The sequence below is a fragment of the Parasteatoda tepidariorum genome, chromosome 9, assembly GCF_043381705.1.
Source record: "Parasteatoda tepidariorum isolate YZ-2023 chromosome 9, CAS_Ptep_4.0, whole genome shotgun sequence".
Lineage (NCBI taxonomy): Eukaryota > Metazoa > Arthropoda > Arachnida > Araneae > Theridiidae > Parasteatoda > Parasteatoda tepidariorum.
Window position 1 is genome coordinate 28,650,149 of NC_092212.1, and position 21,891 is coordinate 28,672,039.

The 21,891-nt window shown below is 26.0% G+C and overlaps 1 protein-coding gene across 7 annotated transcripts; it reads left to right on the plus strand.

Annotated features, from left to right (window-relative positions):
- Nucleotides 1-970: 970 nt before the first annotated feature.
- LOC107447235 (tRNA:m(4)X modification enzyme TRM13 homolog) lies at nt 971-19,989 on the plus strand. Of its 7 annotated transcripts, none has more exons than XM_071185967.1 (14): nt 971-1,081; nt 1,396-1,536; nt 3,361-3,407; nt 5,099-5,165; nt 6,130-6,183; nt 7,414-7,483; nt 9,694-9,879; nt 10,794-10,882; nt 12,388-12,460; nt 13,432-13,506; nt 14,639-14,705; nt 16,050-16,207; nt 17,803-17,866; nt 19,799-19,989. In XM_071185967.1, the coding sequence occupies exons 2-14, from the start codon at nt 1,405-1,407 to the stop codon at nt 19,983-19,985; spliced, it is 1,269 nt and encodes a 422-aa protein (XP_071042068.1). In that variant the 5' UTR covers nt 971-1,081; nt 1,396-1,404; the 3' UTR covers nt 19,986-19,989. The 7 variants fall into 7 exon arrangements, with proteins under 7 accessions (XP_071042068.1, XP_071042067.1, XP_042902977.1 ...); XM_071185966.1 differs by having other exon boundaries at nt 16,050-16,205; nt 17,795-17,866; XM_043047043.2 differs by having other exon boundaries at nt 993-1,081; nt 1,388-1,536.
- The last annotated feature ends 1,902 nt before the right edge of the window (nt 19,990-21,891 follow it).

The window sequence follows — 21,891 nt, forward strand, 5'->3', positions numbered from 1 at the left end:
CGAGAGCAACTGTGTTAAGTGTAAGATTCCCAAGCAGTTACGAAAGATTAATTTAAATGCAACTATGGAAAAATGAACTTTCAGCAATTGCTAAAGCAGCACGATGTTTAAAGTTCCAGGACTGTTTCTTGTATAGACTTTTTTTCTTATTTTCTTTTGTTATTAATTATTTTTAAATTCTCTTTTTCTTTCTTTAAAATAATTTAGCTGAAATTTAGTAGCAGTGAAAAGAAAAGAAAAAAGAAGAATGTGGTGGACTGATCCGAAGATTTATTCTTTCCTTATTGTAAATTGAAAAAATTTTAATTAGTTAAACATCGATTAATTAAACGTCGTTAAGTCCCGCAGTGGACTGATCGTTAAGACACGGTTCCCAGCAGATCACCGAAGTCAAGCATCACTGGCTACGGTCAGTGTGCGGGTGGGTGACCACTTGGATCAGTCTGCGTAGGGACCGAGGGTGTGCGGTATTGGTCCTCGTTAAACTGTGCTACCGTGAAGTGCTCGACTTCGCTCGCAGGTCGTCGGGCTACCGAAGCGGTGGTGCCATCCCCTCTGCAGAGGATCAAAATTGCGATGGCATGTCTTCGGATCATCCTCAGGGATGTTTCCCAGACCGTCGCCAATAGCCCATTGTGCAGCTCTAGTGCGACGTAAATTAACAACAACAACAATAAACGTCGTTAAACTTTGATTTATTAAACGTCGTTATAAGATCAGTTGCATAACCTTGCCTTATTCTAATAAGAATGAACTGTATGATTTTTAATAAAATGCAAGAATGCAACAAATATTCGTCACTAAATTTTCCTGCTACTACTACCAAAATATAATGTGCTATCATATAAATTATCCGTCTTTCATATATGTTAATGTTTAATGAACTTTTTATCCAGTGGGACATAAATGTATAATTTTATTGATAGATGGCGACACTGAATAATAATGTGTAGAAAAAAAAAACCCAATAAGTAAGCTAAAAGTTCAAACTCTTACTTGCGTAAGGTAAGGAAAATAGTTTGGTTGATTTGTTTACTATTTTCCATCAATCAATCAATTTTTTCACACGTTCGTGTTAAATGTGAGTTGTTATTAAAATTGAATCCTTAATTTTTTTTAAAAATAATGATTGTTCTAAAGTTACTTGTTTCTTTATTTGTCAATAATTATTTTGATAAAAATTCCTGATCTTTTTCTTGTGTACTACTATAAATATTAAGTTAAAGTAATTGAATCGATTCTTAATTACTACTTAGTTTTTATAATTCATTTGTTTATCCCGTTTTTTATCATGCATTTTAAAATTATTCTAAGCAATTAAAAGCGGCTATTAATACATTCTATTGAAGTGATAATTAACAAATGAAGACATTAATAGGGAAATTAGTTTTGTAGTTGTTTATAATGAGTAAACGATCGGCTGAAGAAGAAAATGTGTGTTCATTTTTCTTATCTCGGAAAAAGAAGCCTTGCCGAATGAAAACTCAAGATGGGATGTCGTTTTGTCCTCATCATTCACATTTAGATACTGAACAAGTAAGTGTATAATATTATTTTACAATTTATTTCATGCTTAAGTTCAGTTACCTTTGCATCTTATATCTGACACACATTCATCTCAGTTGTTCTATTTCTTTTTATGACAGGGTTGGGTTTTTGACATGATAGAGATAAAAACCGTCAAAAACCTACTTCTTTTCTTGTACTGCTGCGAACAATAAATTTTTATTTTATTATTTTAACAAAAATTAGTTTTATATTTATATAAATATTTTTATATTCAATAATAGGTATACTTTTTAAAAATATACTAAATGTTTCCTGAGCTGAATAATTTGTAACCCTATTCCTCCCTTCAATAAAAAAAGACATCTAATCACAATTTTTAGAGTGTAAAGCCCAAAATGTTTTTATATTTAAAATTAATAATGCAATATGTTTAAGATAATAAAGCTTATAAATGTATAAAACATTTTATAAATTTCATATTTATTTTACTTATAGGAAATTCTGATAATCATATTGGAAAAATGACGACGCGATTTTTTATAAGAATATGAGGAATATTTTTATATTAAAATTTAAATTAATTGAATATTTAGTAAGAAAATAATATCACTAAAAAATCTAGGTTTTTGATTTGACAATAAAAGCTAATGAAATCTGTTATGTGTCACAAACTTGTCAGCTTTGTTTAATAGCTTTTGAGAATTAATTTTTATTAGTAATTTTTCATTCATTAATTTAAAAAGTGGTTTAATTTTACTTGTTTTGTTTAATTTTACTTATTTTGAGAAAAATAATTTCTCTAACTTAGTTTAGTTTCAATAACACAGTTAAAACATACCTCTTAACTGTTATTTTGTACCATACCTTTCAAAATATCATATTACTGTTAATAAAATAAAAACCATTACTCTTAACTCATGGTTGAGTATAGCAATAGCCTCTGACTTCCAACTACAAAAGATAGTTCCACATTGGTACATGATTATGCTATTTGCATTTGCCAAAGTGTTTGGCCCAGTTTTATACTTACCATAAATTATAAATAAAATTATTTCTAATATGATGAATGTGGTTGCAAGTTCTTTACTTTTGGTATGCATTTGCTTTATGAATTAAAAATATTAATTCAAATTTTCATTAATGTAAACAAGTTCTGTGTTTGTGATTTCTTCATATACTTTGGAAATTATGGGTCCTTAGAACCCAGACCAGGACTTTCATAATTCTGGATCCTTTTTACTAAAAGCAGGTCCATATTTAAAGTATAAATTCTCAATCTCTTTATCCATCTATTAATATTCACATTCATACTACTGATTGACAAAACAATGAATTTCAAATCAAGAAAGAGTTATATTTGAACTATCAATTAGGGCTGATCATACACCTGAATTCAGTAAACAAATGCTATAATTTGAAACTCACATAATAATTCTAATTTTCTCCTTCAGCTGTTAATAGCAAAGGAAAAACAATTTTTTTAAAAATAAATATTTAGAGCTTGATTGCAATTTTGTCTACATAACTCTGCAGAGACTATTTATTTTCATTTTAGATTTATGCATCTTAAGCGACTGTTTTTTATTTTTCGTATCCCCTCAACAATTTTTGCGTAATTAACGCCTTATAGTGTGTAACTAGAATCATTGTTACTATCACATCAAATAGAAGAGTTTGCATATCTATGCCAAAAATATGTCATGTTTGTCACAAAAGGCATTAGAAATAGCTTCATTAATAAATAATAAAAATTCAGCCAAAATATTTTATTTCTCTCAAATGATCTGAGTTTGACTGTATTTTCTTAATGCAACATTAATAAATCTTTCCATCTTTTTATTTTATTTACAGGACCCTGTTAAAGGCATCAGAATTCCATGCCCGTTTGATCCTTCTCAGTAAGTTTGATGTTTTATTAGTATTAACTTAAGTGTATTACAGTAATTGCAAACAATAAAAATAATTTATTGTAATTTTTTAAATAAATTGCTCCTATGATTGTTGTAAATTGCTTAGAACTTTTTTTGCTTATAGAAAATATTATTAAAATTAATTGTTTTGTGAAAACATTTTAAAAATAAATATATTTTCTCTCTCTTTTTTTTTTAATAGCATATTAATATTTTATTGCTATTAAATAATGACATCTATATAAATTGCTTATGTGTAACATATATTGTCACCAAACCAATGAAATTTCTTTCCACATTGGCATCAGTGAACTGAGCAGTAAGCAGTTGTCTAAATTAAAAGACTAATATATTCATATTGTCGCCAAATTATATTTGTTACATATATATGCTTATGTTTGCTTTGTTACATATACATGCTTATTAAATAATGGCATTATATAAATCGCTAATATGTATGTATATTTCCACCAAACCAATGACATTTCTTTTTTGCGTTGACAAAAGAGAACTGAGTAAGCAGTTATCTATATACTAAGACTAATGTATGCATATTGTCACTAAGCCGGTAATGTTTCCTCTTTTTTCTGTTTTCAAAAAAATTTAAATATCAAACAAGTATAGGCAGTCATAATCATGAAATAAAATATTATATTAAAATTTAACCATTGACTATATCCATTTAGATCGGGCAAGGAAATGCTAAAACAAATTGAGCTAGTTTGGCAGAAATTAAAGGTTAAAAAAGGACAGTTCATGCTTGTCACTTTACTAAGGTAAAATGAAAAAATGATGATGCTTAATAGTTAATGCAGGAAAAAGATGTGTTTTCATCAATGATAATAGTCATGGAAATACCAATCTAAACTTGGTTACATGTTGTTTTTTCATTTTCTCATTTTTAGCAGTGATAAAGTTATTATTATTTTTAGTTATAGTTAAAGAGAAAAATTACGAAGTTTCCCTCCTGGCCAATAGTCAATTATAGCATTTTTAATAGTCGCTTCTTCTTAAAATGGGTGACCAAAAGATGGAAACTTTAAACNCAATGATAATAGTCATGGAAATACCAATCTAAACTTGGTTACATGTTGTTTTTTCATTTTCTCATTTTTAGCAGTGATAAAGTTATTATTATTTTTAGTTATAGTTAAAGAGAAAAATTACGAAGTTTCCCTCCTGGCCAATAGCCAATTATAGCATTTTTAATAGTGGCTTCTTCTTAAAATGGGTGACCAAAGGATGGAAACTTTAAACTATTAAAGTAATTGATAATATTAAGGATGTAAGGTATTTCTTTTGAAACATATCTCAAAATTTGGTAAACATTTGAAGGTTCATTTCTAAAATGAAGAAAAATTTTAAAAAATGAGCGTAAAATAAAGAAATTTTCAAAATATTATAAAATATTCATAATAATTCATGATTTGTTTTTAAAAAAAATAATGATATGCCACATGTGATGTGCATTTTCAATTAAAAAAGTGTCGATTGGTTGGGAACTGGCAGACAATTTTTTTATATTTAGTCATCTTGTGGCCAGTGGAAACCCTTAATTTTGCCCTATAGGTATGGATAATTTTTACAAATTGTTTATAAAATGCTTTTGTAATATGTTTAAACCTAAGTTATATTTTTATTCTTTTAGAAGTCAATAATTAAATTTATTTTATTTTCAGTTTTTGTTATGAATCCAAGCTTCAAAAACACTTAAAAAAGTGTAATGCAAGAGAAAAAGAGAAGCCTGTTGGTATTATTATTCATTTTAAAAAAAATATTTATTTAGCCTATTTGTTGTTTTTACAGCTTATGACTTTTTCTGTTACTATTTATAATGTAAAAGCATAATTATTTTTAACTTAGCTCAAATGACTCAAAATTTTAGATGTATCTTTTTACCAATTATATAAGATTTGTCTTTTTTTAGTTGCACTATCAAAACTAATGTAGGAGTTCATGAACAATTTCTTGTTGCGAAGTTTATTTATTTATTTTTTTACTGGAAACTTATTAATTTCAGCAGTGGTTGTATTATGGGGGTATCCCAGAATTCCAGGTTTTTGATATTATTCTTCCAAGAGAGAAAATTAATCGCAGGGCATACGATTTTTCTGGGGACATCGGGGAATTCTGTGTTTCTTAAGACCGCTGTTTCTCGAACTTTCGCTAATCTAAAACTTATAATCTGACGAAATTTTCAAGGAATTCCTCAATCTAAAATCCAAATTTTGAAACTTTCGCTAATTTGCGCTAAAGAGACAAATAAAAATTTGGTTTGGCGGATTTTCGCCATTTTGAATATTTAAAACTGCACCGGAATCCATAATATCGCGATTCATATTCACATGAATTGAATATCAAACATCGATTTTCGTATTTACCTCATTTAAAAGTTACACAATGCAATTCGTATTCACGTGGTTTAAAAATCGTACAATGCGATTCATATTGACACAATTTTAAAATAATATATTTACGCGATTTTAAAATCCAGCATCGCAATTCTTGTAAGTAGTACAAAGTTTAGTTACTATAAAGGTGTGATAATGTTCATTGGTAGGTAGTTTAATTATAAATCTTATTAAAAAAATTTTGTTAAATACGAAACATGTATACTATATGAAATTATATTGATTTTTTACACATAAAATTTTCTGGGTTTTTCACTGTGTCACAACCATCCCTGTAATTTTATGATTTTCTATTTTAGGAGTATTATGTGGAAAATATAAATTTAGATCTTGAAAGCTCTAAAAAATCAAAGGTAAATTAATATTACTTGTTATATTACTTACAATTATATATTACTCACAATTATATATTACATTACTTATAATTTATTTTTTTTTTTTGTTAAAAGTCTTTTGTTTTCATCCTATATATATAATAACACAATAAAGACAAAAAAGAGAGGGGTTAATGAAGAAAAATAAGTGCTATTAACTGCTTCAAGTATATAGAAATCACAAAATGAGTCATGTTTACTCCATATTTTTAACTTATATATAGGTACAGCGGAACCCCGATTTTACCTTCTCCATCAGACTAGCGCTTAAAAACGCATGAAGCAGGCTAACGCAAAATTGTAGTAAAGAAAGTATAACATATTTTTCAAAAAATTTGCACTTACAAGATGAACTACTAAAAAAAATGTGTAAATTTTTTTTAGATTCTATTTCAACAAAATCCTTCTTAACACTTACTATTATTTACGAATTTGCTTTATGGTTTACATTTGCAAATGTTACCTACTACTTATGTTTTTAACCTCTTGATCAGTTGTAAGTATATCTTTCGATGTTTTTTACTTGTTTTCATCACTGCCATCGAAAGTAGGCCTTAAATCTGGTATTGAAAAATAATGAAATGTGTGTTACAGTCAATAGACATGTCATCAACTTCGTCAGTTTTTCAGACATGCTATTTTATTCTGAAGGGCCAGTTGTATAATGAGAAGCAATTAACCCCAAGAAGCTTTAGTAGACCCATTTACAATGCATTTTAGTCGACATTGTCCAACGCTATAAAAATCCAATTCAGAGCATCCAGAACATTTATTTGTGATTTCCTAACCAGTGTAATATTCTTTAAATGATTGGATAATTGCTAAAATAATTCCTCTTGCAAATTTTACACTCTCATACTTTCAACAACTGTACTTTACATAAAAAATGGACAAGGTAAAACTGGAGTTCGACTGTATATATATTAATGGGGTAAAGTTGAAAAATTTTTATAAACTAATTACAACTATAGTAAAAAGTTTTATAGCAATAATAATGTATATTATTTTAGTGATTCATGAAAACGATAAAGTTACTTATCCAAATAAAAAAATATATAATTGTTAAAAACTAAGTATGCCAACATTTAATATCTTAAATTCTTTTTTAAAAAAAGTGTTATTTTCAACTTAAAATGAAAACTAGTGGATTTTTTCACTCCACTTCTTTGTTGTTTGCAACTGAATTGTTTTATTTAAATTTATTTACAGCTGAGTCTCAATGATGTGTCTGATGAAGAACTACTTGAATTAATCAAAAGAGTAGAGACTTTATATGAAAGTGAGATTTGTTTTTATAAAAATGTTTTTCTAAATATATTAAAACCTGATTACCACAATATTTTGGAGATAAGATAAAGATATTGTTATAAGGGAACATACTATATTGAGGGGTGGTATATTTTTCATGAAAAGAGTTTACATTTAATTGTCTTTATTAACGATTAAATTATACAAAAATGTATATTTTCAAGAAAAATATGTTAATGATTCTAAAAAATTACGACAATTTGAAAATTCAGTTAAAAAATCAAAAAATTTATGTTAGGGGGAAAACTTTTATTAGAATTTCAGCTTCTCAATTGATACTTATCCTATGTCTTGCACTTTTTTACACATAAATAAAATGCAAGTATTTCATACATAGAATAGTAATGCATGTAGAGAAAAGAAGCTGTCTTATTTCTCCATCTCTTCTTGTGCCAAACATTAAAATCCCTCGTCACATGATTCCTCTCATTCGGCAGTTTTGGCAGAAACAAGAAGGCAACGTGTGGCTGTTGACATTCGTTCTCTTCTCTGGTAGATTTGTGCTTTTAATAGAGAGAAGGAAAGTTAAGAGTGATGTAGAGTGTTGAGAGTGCTTTAAGATTGTTGAGATTTATGAACAGTAAAATATTGAATCATTTTTTTAACAAAACCTTGCTTGATTAAAAGTTATTTTAGAATTCAAATTTTTAAGTAGTTTTGTATAAACTGTACAAGATCGTTCGCATTTTTTCAAAGATAAGAAAATTTTAATTTTTGAATTTTTTTAAAAACAGTATGTATCTTTTTGACCCAAATTACTAGAGCCACAGTTATTTGTATAACAATTCTGTTTAATGATTTATTTTTATTTACCAATATTGAAATATGGTATAAATTTTAATCCAACATAGATTTTGCAATACTACAGCATCTTGTAATATCATATATATCTTTCCAGGTATTTGAAATTTTTGGAAAACATTTACAAGAAGTAATTTTTGATGTGTCAATGAGTTAAAAATAAAAATTTAAAATGAAAAGAATATTGCATCACCTTCAAATAATCTTTTTCCCTCTTTCAAACTTTTCCATTATATTTAACCTTTACACTTGTAATAATAAGTTTAATCAGCTTTAATACTAGTGCAAGTATTTTTATTCATGTAGGTATTAATGTAAATAAAAAAGATTGGATGATTTCATCAAAAAACTAATAATTCGTTTCTTTTGCCCTATTTATCGAATAATTTTGTAATTACTATATATAACCCCTCTTCTCTCTGAACAAAGAAACTTTATGAACTAAACTACTAAAAAGCAAACTATTGAAATAAAATATATTAAAAAATTTACTCTTTGAAAAACATTAGAGGGAAAAAAAATGTAAAAGAATGAAGCAGGGAATAAACAAATGACTTAATGACAAACAAACGACGAAACAAACAACTTAATGTTTAAGTTGTTTTCTTACTTTTTTTATATTCTCTTATTAGATAATTTTAAAAGTATAAAATTGGATTTTGTGATGAATTAATTAGAACAATTATGATTAATATAATGTTTTCATGACAGGAAGTATGTTCTAAAATTTTATTTATGAAGTAAATAAAGCTATTGTTATTCTAGAAAGTAATAAAGTAACTTACCTATGAAATGTGTAAGGTTCTCCTTTAACCCACCGACGGTTCTGCACGTAAAAAATCATATTTTTACCTGCTGTTTTCTCCTCATAGCAAAACCGGTTTTTTCTATGTTATTAGATAGGGAAATAATGTATTGGGGAGAAACATTCTCCCATTTTTTGAACCATGAGTGGGTTTTAAAAAAAAATTTCTTTACAACCAAATACAGTACAGGAAACAACTATCTTTTAAGTTTTTTTGTTGTTAAAATTTGTATGGGGATTCCCCCCCCCCATTAAAATAACAATAAATGAGAGGTAGAAAATTTCTCCCTCAAATTGTCCTCCTGTCACATGGTTTTCTTCTTAGAAAGAAAATTAATTCTACAACACTGAATCTACCTACTTTATGGTTTCGTGGACCCTAATATCTTTGAGTCCCAAAGATTTTCCTATGATTATTTTGTATGCAAAGTTACTAATTTTTAGTCATTTGAAAATTAATTATATTTTTTTCAAATTGTAAAGCATATAAAATAAACTTTGGCTTCCCGAACTTCGAACGTGAATGTATGTACAATATTTTAATTTTTGCAATTTTTTTGTAAAACTTAATGTAGGTTTGGATATCGTTACTTCAGAAACTACCTCTATGCACCCAACTCTGGAGCGAGAAATGGAAGTGACTGATGATGGGCTAAATACATTTAAGCATTTAAAGCAACAAGGTTCTCTTTTAGAGGTCATGGAGAAACAAAATTTCCTCAAAAATAGTTCGTGTTTTGTGGAATTTGGAGCTGGAAAAGGTATTTTTATTTGAAATAATATATTTTTTTATAATATATAATTCTTGTCTTTAAATTTGCTTTGAAAAATTAATATTCTAATTTTATTATTTGTTTTTACAAGAACTCACTCCCTGGTACTACTTATTCACCATGAATCGTGACCACCTTAACTATCGGTGGTGTACATAACAGCCGCGAGAGTGCATGCTCTCAAAAGTCTTTTATTTCTCAGATATTTTATAATTCACTTCATAAATAATTATAACCCTCAACTGAACTTTGACTACATTTATTGCACGATAGTGAGTTATTTTCACGTATTAAAGATAAATTTAATTTTAATCTAGTAAGTGTATACAATGCTACAATTCAGTACCTTTTCTAAATTCTTTCTTTTCATCGCAATTACGATTTTTATTAGATTGAATTAATATGAAATTAATAAATATAAATATCTCTTCACCATAAAACTTTTACCGCATATTATAATTTGAATTTTTTATTTATTTATTTTTTTGTTGTGGTTCTAAGATAGAGTGCACTTTTAAATCTTGGTGGGTGGTGGACACCTAAGTCTATGTATGCATTCTGCCTCTTGCTTTAAATTTTCCAATTTTCAAGTACTTAAGGTTTCTCTCAACCTCTTCAGACTTTCACTTCATTGACCTTGCCTTTTTTCGTTCACCATTAAAGATCTTGTTTGTACTTTTGTAACTTACCATTCTCTCTATGTATCAAAGTCAGCGGATTTTTTTTTGAGATTATACTGTTTTTTGTATACTTTTTTTTAAGCGGCTTTTATTTTTATAGACTACATAAAGAATAATGAATATCTTTTATTTTATGCTTTGCATTAATATAAATCTTTTCTAGTTCTTAAATTTTTTTTTCTGCTCTACAATTAATTAAATGTTAATTATTTTAATTTCTAGGTCAATTAATGTATTGGATCATCAAATGCGCCTCTGATGCAGAAAATACTGCTTTTATATTAGTGGACAGATCTGCTCAAAGGCATAAGGTTGAATGTTTTAATATTTACTATTACTATATAATGCTACAAGAGCTTTATTTTTAAAAAAAATTTCTAACAGTCAGAGTCAGAATCAGTGTAAATTCTTTACTTTGAAGCAATTGTGGTTGATACATTAAATATATGGGCTAGGATGTTGATGGTAATTTGTATTTAATTTTTTGCTTTTACATTGTTTTAAACTCTAACGGGTTTCATATTTCTTAGACCTTTTTTTATTTTTCGTTCTTAAAATTTTTTATGAATTATGAATAATATTTTTCATTTTAAGAGAATTTTGATAGTGAATTAATTTTTTCTTTATAAATTTCTTTATTTATAAATTAATTTATTCTTTATAGCCTCTAATAATGAGTATTGATGTTGAATAAAGTTTTTCTTGATATGAGTATTTGATTTTGCACAATAGGTCTTTCAATTTTAAGATATCAAAAATATTTTATAATGCAATGCAATTTTGATGTTCTTGACGACTGTATTACTAAAAATTAATGAATTCTTAATTATCTTTATTGGGTAATTATGGGCATTTTATTTTATAAGTTGCATTTATTTTAATTACTGCCTTATTATTTATTTAACTTTTGAAAACAATTTGGGATTTCTAATTATTGTAAAACTTTTATTTTTACCATTTTGAATTTATTTTTCATTTTAAGGACATTTTTGATGTTTTAAGTATTTTTTTGCATTTATGAGATTTTATTTATCTGGCATTTTATAAAAATTTTTTAGGTCATCAACATTCTAGCTTTATTATTAGACTTAGATAAACATTAGAAGGATATAGACATATTATATAGATTAGATAGAGACAGTTATTGTTGATGAATTAGTGTTAATATGTACTTGTTTGACATCTGATTAAAATATTGCTAATAAATATAGTCTCAATAGCCTGGAATAGAATTGCCTCTTTTTAAAATGCTATTTTCTAATGAAATTTATCATATTACCTTGAGTTTAAATAATTAATAAATATTGGTGTGTCTTTCTTGTAGTGAAATTGAAATTAATTTAAGTATTTGAACATTAACAAGTTATTATACAATTAATTTAAACCCTCATGTGTTGTTTAGCTCTTCATACTCAAAACATTTAACAATTTAAAAATAAAAAAAATTACTTATTTCATTTTGCACTGTGAAAACTAGAGTAAAAGAATTTATCTGTACAAGGAATAAGGATTAACACTTTCAGAGCTTTATTTAAAGAAAGTTGTAAATCTTTAATGATGTATTTAATTAGTTGTTCTCTATAAATGTTAATTTACTGTAAATGTTAATTCGCTTTTAATTTTCATTTATTAATGACTTTAAATTCAAACCATTTTTATTTTAACAGGGTTCAAATCAAAGATATTTGTTCTAAATCAACACTCGTTTTGATTTGATATTTAATGTCAATTTTTTTTCTAGAATTACATTTAAAAAATTATTTTCTTTCTTTTTTATGAAATGATATATTTATTCAATATTTGTTTCTTTTTACAGAGTGATAATAAGTTTAAAGGAACAGAAATCTTGTTACAAAGAATAAGGATTGACATACAACATTTACATCTTGGTAATGTTTTATTTCTTATAGTGGCTTCCTTTTTCATATACATTTGCATACATAAAAATGCTTCTAAAGCTTTAATGATTCAAAACTCTTTAAAATACTATTATGCTTCTTATTAATTATATATTTATTTTTTAAAATAGACAAAAATTGGACAAATCAAGTGCATTTATTTAATGTTTTTAATTTTTTAAAGGCAATAAACAAATAAAGTTGGAGTTTTATCTATAATGAAGAATCCTTTAAATAATAACTTTTATCTTGTATAAGGTATTAAGTAAAGGCTAGAATCAGCTATGTGGCATGAAATGTAAATGATATGATGTAATAATAAATAATAATGTAAATGTGATATGATGAAGGTTAAGAAATCAAATTCTGCTATAAACTAAAGCTAATGAAGAAGGAAAAAAAAAACACTAGTTAGGCTCAATGTTGTGATATACATGATTTATAAAAACAATTTTTATGTTAACACAAAAATTGTCCAAAAACAAAATTTTTAATTTTTATATCTCAAAAAACTTTTGTAACTTATCTTTGAAGACCCAAGCCTGAGTTAGGAACCACTTTCATACATCATTGTACCCCTAATCTAAAACTGTTTAGAAATTTTCCAGCTGTAGGAAAATGAAAAATCTGCAAACATGTTGACATTTTACAATCATATTTTTCTGTAATTTTTGCTTTGGTATTAATGATGCCTGGTTAACCTTGGGTATTAACAAGCCTGTTGAACTGGATATTAGTATTATACATAATATATAAAACACATTAGCTGTCTTGAAATTTAATTAATTGTTCAAATGTTTTGTATTCTAATAATATTTACCTCTAAAATTTAACCTTTTAGCCATTGTTAAAAAAGAATATAAATAAGATTTAAAATCACTAAAGCATTATTTACACATATTACTTTTCAATCTTCTCATTAATAAACCTCAATTTTAGATAAAATATTATTATTTTTATAGGTAAAATTCCAACTCTAAAAGATAAGTTAAACAGAGTAGTTGGAGTGTCAAAACATCTTTGTGGAGCTGCAACAGGTATACAAACCTTAACTCTATTTAATTATTTCCCTCTAATAATGTACAAAATAAATATTATAATTATCAAATTAATTGTTATTAAAGTGCTATTTTTGGAACTGTTCTGAAAATAACATGTTACTCATGAAAGATGAAAAAAGAACATCACTTTAGTAAGGGAACAGTGAAAATATCTGATTTAAACTGTTTCAGAAAGTATTAATACATTAACATATTAATTATTCATTTTATATTGCTGGTTTTGCTCTCAATTTTGTACCAGTTCTCAGTTAAAAAAGCATAACATCAAAGACAACAATAAGCAAAATAATAAGTGATATTAACTCAATTTTTATTATTAATGTAATAATCTGTAATTTAAAAAGTAAAGTTTTACAACAAATTTATCAAACAAGAATTTCTATAAATTTTTTTCATAGAAATAGAAAAATTATTAGATTTAAGTAAATTAATGAAAAGTGGGTCATACCAAAAAAAAAAAATACATTAAAAATTTAATTTAATTGCTTTAAAGCAAATATTTTTTTTCTTCCAAATTTTCTAAAACTTTGGATAAGATTCTAGGGAATCATTTCTCTTTCAATAAGGAATGGTTTATTCATAAAGAATTCAAGATGTTTCAAATTTAATGTGCAGTAATATCAAAAGAAATGTTTTAAATAATTTCATTAAAGCTTTTACTATATTACATGATTTATTTTCAATGTAAGCATTTTATTTTGAAAGCACAAAAAATTTTCATACTTTTAAAGTGATGAAACTAAATTTTTGCTTTATTCGAATGAATAGTCCAGTGTGGATGTTCTAAGAGTTGTAAAAATAACATTGCAAACTGATTGTCATTGTATAAAATTGCAAACTGAATTCAGGTATTATTTGTTGTTCTGGAAGCATCATGTTAACGAGCTTACACTATATATATATAATTTTTCTTCCATCAACCATTTTATAAAAACATTTTATTAAGTTAATTATAAAAATTACCAAAAGACAACCAATCTGATAATTTTTTATCTTAATGAAAAATTTAATTTCTTACTTTAGAAATTGACTATTTCAAAATAACTAATCCAATTTTTTATGACATTAAAATTGATAATCTCATATATATTTTTTAATTTTTTTATAGATTTAGCTATCAAATGTATGGCTAATACATTAGAGCAAGACAGTGATGGTGCAAAAGTAAAACTAAAGTAAGTTTTAAATTAATTTGCGGCCATTAAAAACACTAACACAGACTTTCATTGAGGAATTATTTTGGATTTTATCGAAGTTATATGTATTAAATTACCTAAAAACTGATTGCAGACTTGAAAATAGCATTTCAAAAGTATTTAAGATGCGTTAAAAACTCTCATGCAACACAAGAAAAAAAACTAGTTCCTCAATGTAATTAGAGCATATATATTAATAAACATTTTTCAGTTGAAAACTTCTAAAAATTTTAAATATCTTTTAGTTATTCAAATATTTTAATTTAAAAGGTAAAATTACATAGTTTTCAATTTAAAAAAAATTAACAAAAATTAATGAATAATTTTTATTTATATATATATATATTTTTTAAATTAACACTTTTTTGAATTAAAATCGTAAATAGAAGTAAAACTAAAACTTTGTACCTACCAGTTACAAAGCAGGCATATTAAGCAAATTCCATGCATTAACATATCTACCAATTTTTATTCTTTTCGAGGATGATTTTTCCAAGTGATAGTGAAGTTAAAAAAGTAAATAGAAGTAAAACTAAAACTTTGTACCTACCAGTTACAAAGCAGGCATATTAAGCAAATTCCATGCATTAACATATCTACCAATTTTTATTCTTTTCGAGGATGATTTTTCCAAGTAATAGTAATGTGAAAACCAAATCAGGATTACAGGCACAAAGATTTTTACTTTATGTTAGAGATGAAGCACACCATAGAATATGTAAACTTAATTCATTTTTATGAAGTGCTGGTCAAAATTAAACTAAATTTATAAAGCCAATTATTAAATCGAGGAACATAAATTGTGCTTCCTCTTCAAATATAAAAATAAAATCTTACAAAAAATCAGAACGAGTTGGCAGCTATACATTAACATTTAATAGATACATTTTAAATATGGTATTGAATGATTTAAATCTTTAGGGGGCAATTACTTGCCTTAAGAGCTGCAATGGCATAAATTTTATTTTTGTTTCCCATCTGTTTTTGACTGTGCTTTGTAATTTAAACTTGGTTTTAAAAGATATTTTGGCAAAATCATACCTTGTTAAGCAAATATTCTTGAGCTTTTTCACGAGGAAATGTTCTTATAGAATTAATATCAGAGAATGTAAAATTGAAAATATGATTGTATTTTTTTCTAGATTCATCACAAACAACTAGGAGTCTAGGACTATTTTATCTACTTTAACATTATATTTTCCTCTTCATAAAATACTTTAAATAATAGATTCCTATTTTCTTAACTATTTTGATATTTAAATGTTGTAGTGAAATTATTATTCAACTTACCTTAGTTTTAGTTGGTAACCTTTTATGTTTTAGAGCTTTTGGCCTTTTGATGGCCTTATGCTGCCACCACCGTTGCTCTTGGGACAGTTATATTGGAAAACAATATTTTGAAAATTTTAAGCTCTCAGAAAGAGAATTTCAGTTACTTTGCTGCATGGCTAGTTGGGCCACTTGTGGATTAAGGAAAACTGGTAAATATTTTTATTTTTATGTTAGAGAAATATTTAAGTTTTACTGTGCAATTCATTTTATGTAAACAAAGATAGCTCAAAGGAAAATAAGTACTGTATATTTCTGTATCAAAGCACATCCATGTATAAACTGAGAACATGCTTTTTATTTGAAAATGTACACAAAATTCGAGACCTATGTGCAAGACATTAATTAGACAGGCCATTTTTGAAGGTATTTTGCAATTTTATTTTTGGACTACTAGCAATTTAAATTTATTTGTTTCATTTTGTTCAGAATCAAAACCCATTGAAAGTCCTTATCTAAAATGGCAAGTTAAATCCTTATCTTCCTACTCTCCTTTTTTCCCCTCTCTTTCTTTCTCAAGCCTTTCAGTTTAAATTGAAGTTATCAGCAGTTCAACTTTGCAAAAAGCCAAAGTAAATCAGACGCTAATAGCGAATCTAGCATTTTTAACTTCATTTTTCTTTTGTTCTATGGCGAAAAATGTGAGACAATAGAATATCTTATTAAAAATAATCTTCCTTTCGTAATGTTAATTTGATGTATTACCTTTCATTAATTATTTTTAGTCATTTTATTTTATTAGTATTAAATTTTGAAAAGAAAATAGTTCTTGAAGAGTTTCAATAGAAAAATTTAATTTCATAAATTTGCTTTAACGAATTCTATTACATTTATATTTACCCAGAAGAACTGAGAAAATATTACTTTTTCTTATGAATGCAAAGAAGATTTTTTATTAGTATACTCTGCCGGGTTTTTTTTTCCTTTCCGTTTTTTAAATCAAAACATTAAGGTAGTGAAACGGGACTATACTAGCAGTAAGTTCATAGCTTATTTTTGTTACTGTTATGCATACTTATTGTTGTCAAACTATTGATAAGACCCAGATTATTGTAAGAAATAAATAAAGACTAAGCAAAGTTTGTTTTGATACGTGGCTTAACCCTTTCGAGCCGACTGTCACATATATGTGACAGCAAGAAACGCGCTCACTTACCGGCCGACACACCCGCGTGTCAGAGAGTTTTNAAGCAAAGTTTGTTTTGATATGTGGCTTAGGAGTCTTTTTTTTGTAACTTTAGAAAAAGCTGTAATCATTGCATAGAAATCTGTCGTAACAATAATTATGCACAAATGTATAATTTTTTATATCATTTAATACAGTCAAACCTCATTAACCAAACATTGGTTTAGTGAAATTCTTTTTATATCTAGACAAAACATTATTTCCTTCAAATTTACTATGCACTCAATGTTAAAAACAAAATTTATTTTTTTTGAAAAATGATTTTGTTAACAGAATACAATAGAAAAGTTTTTTGAGAAATTGCAACATTATTTTCATTTATTGAAGTGAAGAAGAAGCAAATTATTAAGGATTTATAAGTTATATGCTAAAATCAGACCAAAAATGTCAAAGGACAAGTTTTAAATTTCTGTCCACTAAGAAAGTGTCAGTAATGAAATATGTTTTTCAACCAACTAACAATTAAATAGCTTTTTAAATATTTTCCTTGAGTTTATTTTAATAATTGAAAATAAGAAAGTAGGTTTTTTACTATTATCTTTTTTTCTTCCTTTGCTCTAGAGCACCACTCAGAAACTACAGCTAAAGAAAATGAAGAAATTCCAGAAGACAATGTTTTAAACAGGTAACAAATATTTATTAAAGATTAAATATGTAATGCATTGATTAAATATTTCATCTTATGCACAGACTGAATATGTACCACATTATTTTTGGTTATGTGTATCTTATTAAATAATTAAAACAAAAGTTTCTATTACTAGGAAACATTTTGTTGATTTTAAAATTTCAACCAAATTTTATTTTAAAATTGATTTTTTTTTTTAATTTTTCTCTATGATATATTGTGTTTTACAAAAGATTTTTATCAAGAAACATTATTTAAAAATATTTTAAGTGTATCTTAAATTGTATAAATTACATGTATTTTCAAATATATACAAACTGAATGTTGCATAAAATTATTATATTACAACAAAATTAGTACACTTCTGCTTTTATTATACTTATAATATAAACTTGTTATTTTTATAAATATTTGTTATTTATTTTTAAGTGTTGCACAAATTTCAATTGAAATGAACATTTAGTAATACAGGATTCATAATGAAAATCAAAAAAAAAAGTCTAGAAAAAACTTTTTTTAGCCCAAAACCGGAATTTGACACCCTATCAAATTGATTTCACACTTCTGTTTTCATTTGCTTGTTTTTCCAGATGTGGAATCTCATCTCTCATTAAAAATCATCTGCTTTTATAAATAAAAGCAAAAGATATTTTAAACTTAAACATACAATTATCTATTACTAGAAGCAGAGGATTATTTTATGGAGCAAATTGCAGCTTTCTCCTTTTACAAGGGATACATTTGTGATTCTTGAGGGTTTTTTTTTTATTATAATTATTACTATAAATTTCCTACTCAATATTAGTTCTTATTCATGAGTTTTAAGATAAAGATTTTTTTAAATTCAATTGATCTCATTATATTCTGCTTCTTACATTGATTAAATACGATTTAACTTCAATTATATATAGATTGTTATTATTTTTTTAAACAACTTCGTACTGCTATGTTTTTTTGTTTGTTTTTTTAAAGGACTTGTCTAGTAAATTCCTTTAATCTTATTTTCCCTTTCAGTCACATTTTTAGTTCTGACAATTTATTATTTCTAATCAGAGTTGAAATCATTTAAATCATCTGTTTTTTTTTTTAAATAAAAATACTTTATTAATGCTTTCTTAGAGATGCAATTTCATTTTTTAATTTTTGCTTACATTTCTATTAAACATAAATTTGTTCACTTTTTTAAAAAAAATTCTGGAACTTTATGTAAATTTACCTGGACAAAATCAGGTTAAAAATTTCTTCTTTTTGAGTATATGAAACTTGTAATATATTTTATTTAGTTTGAAAAATATTTTATTCTTATATTATTATTAAAATATTCTACTTTAAAAATTAAAAATAATATTTTACTCTATTATTACTAAAAGTTTCAATCCATGCAGGCCCACAAAAATATCCTATGAATCCTACTACTTACAAAATCCTACAATCATGTTGTTTCTAGCTTTTTTTCTTTTATCAGCCTTTTTATCTCAAAATAAAGGAAGACCCTTCTGAAAAAAATATATCTAAATTCTTGTGGTATAAATTCTTTTAATATAATATTTATTTCACATTATTGTTCATGTGAATGCAATAAAAAGAATTAATTACTTAATTTTTTCTTATTTTATTCTTTCCTTTAAAAGCTATATTTTCTGTGGGATAAGTCTTTTTTATTTATTTATTGCTATTTAAGCAAGAAAGCTGAATTTTATAGGTCTTAAAATCATACAATATTTTTTTAAACATTGCAACACATTAATGTAAATTTAATTACTTTTACCATCTACAAACACATTGATTTACACAGAACAAGTATTGCACAAAGAAAAATTATATGTCTAAAACTGGTTATTAATATCTATGTTATATATAATTTTTTTAGTTGCATAGGTTTTTTAAATATGTGTTGACATTCATTACATATCATAATTATTCATTTAGGTATAAAAAATTAAATTTAAGTCACGAAGAAAGAGAAGTTATTGGAATGAAGTGTAAAAGACTTATTGATGCAGGCAGAGTTCTATACTTGCAGAAAGAAGGTTATGAAGTAGAACTGATCACCTATACTGATAAATCAGTATCATTGGAAAATGTAGCTCTTCTAGCAACCCATAAAGAAAGTTGATAAATGTGTTGACTCCTTTTTTTGTTGTTGTTCAAAATACATTTACTGTAACATACCCTCCAACTGCTACGAAATTTCCGTAGTTTCAGAAATCTTTTCTGACGGTAGCAAAATTAATGTCTTAATATTTAAAAAAAATTAATTTTAGTGTAACTTGTCCACTATTACTTATAAAAGTGCAGGCCATATGGCTAGATTCTTAAGTTCTGATAAAAGTTTTATGAGAGATCCATTTGCTTTAAAAATTTCTACTTTGGTTCGCTACCACTAGAAGAAAAAAAATTTCAAAATCCTCATAAGTTGGAGGGTATGCAGTAACTAAACTGTGATTTGTTAAAAGTGTAATGTTTTATTTTTTTGAAAATATTTTTATTAGATTAATTTATATTTTATAATCCTCCTAAAGGCTAATAAAAAAATAAGAAGTTATTTAAATCCATGGATATATTTATCTGCCTTTTGCCGGATTTTTATATTTTTGTAAGTAAAATTTCTACTGTTTAGTCACCTTTATTTTATTTCATGTCTTTTCGCATTCTGATATTTTTAATACAATATAACATACCTGTCAACTCTTCCGGATTTTACAGAAGATTTTATTTTCATATTAAAAAAGTGGTAGCAATACTCAGATTATTCCAATTAATTTTTTGAATTGTAATGATAATTATAAATGAGTTTGACCACCACTGCATATAAATAATTACAATAAATATATGAAAGCATAACAATCTTGGCGCAAGCGAATTTCAACGGGATCAAAATATAAATATATTTTTGAGTCAGATTGTTTTTTGTTTATCGTTTTACAACCACTCTGAAAATCCATTCTTGGAAAGAGTGAAAGTTGGCAGGTATGATATAATTTACAGAGTTCGATTCGTGCTGATTCTGTAATTGCATATCGTTAGATATTTTTTTCAGTACTTATTCATTATTTTTAGTGCTCTTCACATGGTTTTTTGAATTTCCACATTTCTAATATAACGTTGAAATAATTTCCGAATTTAAGATTTGACTTATCGATTCATAACAATTCCATCATAATTTCATGTTGTCAGGTGTTAAATGTTTTGGCAGTAATTTTTGGGGCTTAATTTTTTTGGTACCTTTCGTGTGATTTTTCAAATTTTAAAGACAATATTATTATGACACTTGAATTTAGAATTTGAGTGATAACTTTCGGACGCATTCGACTTGAGTTCATTTAATCTTAATTTCATGTTGTTGGGTGACAATTTTTTCGTCAGTTATTTATCACTTTTTTATGCCTTTTACATGGCTTCTTTTCAAATTTTAATACTCTTAATACAATATTATTATGATGTAAATTTGAACTTAAATTATCTCTTTTTAACACATTTGATTTGTAACAATTACAGTGTTATTTAACAACGTTAGATCATAGTTTTTTTGGTTGTTATTACACTATATCAATTTCGAATTTGAGTTATCACTTTTGGGTGTGATTGATTTCGATGACTGTCATAAATACATGCATTTTTCTGGCTATTTCCACTTTATATTTTTTATACCATGTTATTACGACAAGCATGCATTTCAAATCTAAGGAGTCACTTTTTGACACACGCGCTCATACGCTCAATTTGCATCGATTCTTTGTAAATCCACCTCGTTTTTGTATCATTTTTCATTAACTGTTTGCCATTTCACAACCTTAATTCAATGCGAATATTTTTATTTTAGTAAAGCAATCACTTTTTTACATGTTCAATTAGCTACGATTCCATAATTTTCTATTGCTTTTTTGGCAGTTATTACAGTAATGTATCATTTTTTTTAAAAAAGTCATTTTGGCATTATTTTTAATACATTATTTTTAATACATTGTTATTAAGACACGCAACATTTTCGAAGTTCGAGAATTGTGCTCAATTTTTAAATT

Bases quoted from the DNA above. Each gene is read 5' to 3' on its own strand.
- LOC107447235 (XM_071185966.1), top strand. From the start codon at position 1,405: ATGAGTAAACGATCGGCTGAAGAAGAAAATGTGTGTTCATTTTTCTTA. The intron at 3,408-5,098 runs GTAAGTTTGATG...TTTTATTTTCAG, and splicing joins TGCCCGTTTGATCCTTCTCA to TTTTTGTTATGAATCCAAGC. The intron at 9,880-10,793 runs GTATTTTTATTT...TTTAATTTCTAG, and splicing joins GGAATTTGGAGCTGGAAAAG to GTCAATTAATGTATTGGATC.